The 4,223-nt window shown below is 36.2% G+C and overlaps 1 protein-coding gene across 1 annotated transcript in view; it reads right to left on the reverse strand.

The window, feature by feature from the left end:
* Positions 1-371: 371 nt before the first annotated feature.
* LOC149049490 (fibroblast growth factor receptor 4-like) overlaps positions 372-4,223 on the reverse strand; it is a 4,905-nt gene continuing 1,053 nt past the window's right edge. Inside the window, exons 2-9 of the mRNA XM_089198653.1 lie at positions 4,166-4,223; positions 3,684-3,865; positions 3,327-3,449; positions 2,524-2,594; positions 1,909-1,949; positions 1,391-1,490; positions 967-1,066; positions 372-582 (exon numbers count right to left, since the gene is read on the reverse strand). The exon at positions 4,166-4,223 is cut by the window's right edge and continues 50 nt beyond it. Of these exons, the coding sequence (XP_089054779.1) occupies positions 541-582; positions 967-1,066; positions 1,391-1,490; positions 1,909-1,949; positions 2,524-2,594; positions 3,327-3,449; positions 3,684-3,865; positions 4,166-4,223 (717 nt within the window). The 3' untranslated portion in view covers positions 372-540. The remainder of the gene's footprint in view (positions 583-966; positions 1,067-1,390; positions 1,491-1,908; positions 1,950-2,523; positions 2,595-3,326; positions 3,450-3,683; positions 3,866-4,165) is intronic.

The raw sequence follows: 4,223 nt of genomic DNA on the forward strand, positions 1-4,223 counted from the left end.
TTTCAGGCAAGCAATGAAACAGGGCAACAAAAACTAAATAAACAGAAAAGAATATCTACAAATCAAGCAACCTGTGCGCTTGACAGTGAAAGAAAACTAGTTAACTTCTGGCAAAGTAATTAGGCAAAGGTCAATACCCTGATATTTTCTTATCAAAATTATCTCTATTCCGTCGAAAACGTGGAGAGACACCTGGGCCGGTTATCTAAAGAAGTTCTAAACCAAACCAGGTTTTTACACAAGCAGGAAAAGGTAGTCTAGTTACGTAACTCTAATTATTTTAAATCAATTTAGCTTTTTGACTGAAGCAGGATGTACCTTATACTTTATTTTAATTGCAATTTGCACTGGCCAATGAATTGAATTCTAAGTTTTGTTTTGTTTTTTAACGTAGCAGTCACACCAGGGTCAGAAGCACTTTCTGAAGCTTGGTTATAAAGGTTTCTACATTACCTATTTGAGATATTGCAGTGTATGTACTCGGCATCTTATTATTAATATAATAAGACGAGGCGTTTGCTTTAACATAAAAAAACATCATCAAACTTCGTTGTTATCCTCTGTGATATTTATGTATGTTCTCTGCAAGGAATTAGAGGAATAACGAATAAGCCCTTGACTTTCGAGAAGATTGAATAAGACTGTTAACAATAGTTGAATATGAATTGATGTCAGGAAAGGGCAAAGATGGAACATAATGGATTCTTTATGGATGAACGGATGGTTAAATGAATAGATGAATGGATGAATAGATGAACGGATGAATGGATGAATAGATGAACGGATGAATGGATGAATAGATGAACGGATGAATGGATGAATAGATGGGTGGATAGGGAGGTCGAGCAGATGGACTGAGTGGCTGAAAAAGGGCACATTTGACAAATGTAAGCTCAGATATGTATAATCACGAGAGGTGAAACTACGGGAAGAGGTGGATACCTTTTTGATACAGTCATTAATTACCTTGACTTCTCGCAAAAAACTCTTCAGTTGACTTGCAATCTTAGAAAATTTTGGTCTCATCAAAGGATTTTCCTTCCAGCAAGAACTCATTAGTTCATATCTAAAAATTCAATAAAGCATTATTAAACATCCTGTATTATATGCTGAAAGCGATATTGCGAATAATATTTTTAGGATATTAATTTACTCCATGAAGCCTAGAGAGGAGTGAAAAGAGATATCTTTTTAATGTTACACCCTATAAACAGGATCATGGAAACGTTAATTGTCATTTAGCTTGACATGCAACCAGCTATTTATCTAAAAAAAATGGGCTGGAACTATGGGTAATTATATTTAAATAACGTAAGTAAAGGCTCGATTATTTGAAATCTACATATCAATTATCACTATATAAGCTTAATGTAACTCTTGTGATGCTTACAATTCTTCTGAGCATTGGTCAGGACGAGGCATCCGGTATCCGGTTGCAAGTTGACTTACTAAGGCAAACGGTGATGTGATGTCGGGGTATGGCAAATCACCTAGTTGGCAGAAAGGAGATATGATTTACCAATGATAGTTTAAAAAAGGGCTTTTAGGCAAAATGAATGAGTATTTCATCAGTAAATGCATGGAAAAAGTAGAGATCTGAAAAGGCTTCATATAGTTCAGTCAATAAATGAAGGTTTAAAAGTTGTGACAAATGATATAAGCAAAGCAAAGAAGAGTGTAGCAAGGACTCGTTCCCTATCTGAACACCATGCGGCCCTCTGGTCTTGTCCAAGTTTGTCTAGCAGTTTCAAGGTTTAAAGGACAACTGTATCCGCAAGTACCTTCGTTTTAAAAACAAGCTAAAGATAAGGAGCCTTGCTGACACTTATAGGAAGCTCGTAACGAAAACATGACTAGAGGTCATTTAGATATCGCTTTAAGTCGCACGTATCATCAGAGTACACTTACCATAACTGGCGATTTCCCATAAGACAATACCAAATGACCACCTGCAGATATACATCAAGGCCTTAATAACTTCAAGGAATAAGAAAGGATTGTAACTGAGCGTCTAATTCATACTTCCAAAGCTTAAGAGCTCGCGTTAGTATTCCTGTCACGTGGATCGCGCGCAGTCTAGCACTTGTCAGACTTTTTCAATGTATAGATTATTGTTTTTGTTTTTTTGTTGTTTTTGCCGTTTTCTATTTACCATATGGTGTCGTTTTTAAACAACTTATAGGTGCTGTAGATACTTGATTGGAAAGAAAGGGTATTTAGGTCATTTATGTGCCAAGGATGCGTCCTTAAATGAAAATAAGCACAATCATGGGTATAGATGCATGCAGATGAATAAACAACGCAGAATTGATATCGAATGAAACACAACTAAGTTGTCAGAGTTCTTCTGGAATAAGTAGAATTCTAACCTAGCTTAAAAAAAAGCAAATAATAAGCTGTTTAATTTCATAATAATGCTCCCGCTTTAGCACAGCGGCAGACAGATGACTTTATTGCAAGTAATTTGTATCAACCGATACGAGATAAATTTATTACATTATTACCGAAAAAAATGGAACTCACACGTCACTTGCGGATGTAAAACTTAGATCCCGTAGAGATTCTAACGACGACCATCTCCACGGAAAATTGCCCTGTTGAAAAGAAAGGCTCGTGTAAACGAGTATTTGTGAAACGGCGATGCCTCTCGAAAATAGTTGAAGAATGACTCACGAATCCATCCCAAAGACGCTTTCAGTAAGAGAAATAGCGTTATTTACTTATGTATTTAAACTTATGATCATAATTACTCAGGTTAAGTAATAAGATTTTCTCTCATATTGTTATGATGATGATAATGATTATTATTTTTGTTATTATCATTACTATTGTTGACTTGCTATAAAATCCAGGAAAACAACGTTTGTGTTCGCCATCATCGTTACTTTTATTACAATAATCATTATTATCATCGGCAATAATACCATTATTATCATAATTATCATTACTAGTATTTGTATCAGAGTTATTGCCGATATCAGTTTTAGTGTTAGTGGCAATATTTTTATTATCATTTATCATTATCATAATTGTTATCTTTATCATTTGTTAACATCAAAGTCGCGACATTGCATGATTGAGTATACACGTGAAAGGATACCCAGCTCATTGAAAACTACAAAATAGCTATGGAATGCTTCCCAGTCGCCCTGAGATACAAAGGGGCTTTAAAGGGGGGGGGGGGGGGGATCTAATAAAGATCTACTGCTAGAAGGAATGGATTTAACATGTCCGCTAATGTTATGGAAGAACATAAGCGTCAATACATTAGCGTTTGTTTGTTTGCGTTCTTCTAGTATTCGATATTGATTGCAAAGCACACTTACGCTTGAGGTTATGGTGTATATACCAGCTTCGGATATGTCCTTAGCCAATCCAAAGTCTCCAACTTTAGCCACCAGATTGGCATCGACTAAAATATTCCGCGCTGATAGATCGCGATGAACGAACTGTGCGAGAGACCCGTACAATAATTGTATATTAGACTACATGAGTGGCTTCTACCAAAATTCTAAATAAGGATGTTGAACTCGTGTAGCTTCCTGCTTGGAATTTCTCACAAAGTCATTTTCCTCGAAATGGTTATATAGAAATATAATACCTTCGATATTTCATAGTGCCTGCGTTTATTCATTTCTTTTTTTGTTATTTTCACATTTCTACACACAGCGAGTCGGTCTTACCTTTCTCTCTTCTAGATGTTGCATTCCCTCGGCGATCTGAAATGCAATTGTAACCAATTGCCGATCATTCAGCTTACAGCAGACGTTTTGATATTTGTTCCATTCCACTGGCGTATTCTTGGCCTTTAAGATATTTTCCAGGCTGTCACCACGAATCAATTCAGTGACAACAAGAATATTTCCTGGAGAGAGTACAGCAAACGATTAAAAGTTGATACAGATAGACTTGGTTGGTGAGCAAGTTGGATCCAAAGAACCAAGAATAAAGTATTCGAAATGATTTGTCTAGCATTTTGCCTTAACGGAATGGTTTCTGATCAAGGAAAAACACATTTTTGGCCAGTGTTTACCAAAGTAGTTTCCTTAAATGATAAGAGTATTTCTGTTTCGACTGATCTTCAAACGGCTGTAGCCTAACCCGGTAAATTGCAAACTCTATATGCCTATCACTAAGGAAGTTGCTTTGTCGAGGACTGACTTACCTCCCTCTATCCGTGTGCCAACTAAAGTGATAATATTTGGGTGTTTTCCAGCTTGCTT

Source organism: Pocillopora damicornis, chromosome 2 (genome assembly GCF_964200805.1).
Source record: "Pocillopora damicornis chromosome 2, jaPocDami1.2, whole genome shotgun sequence".
In the NCBI taxonomy this organism is placed as follows: Eukaryota; Metazoa; Cnidaria; class Anthozoa; order Scleractinia; family Pocilloporidae; genus Pocillopora; species Pocillopora damicornis.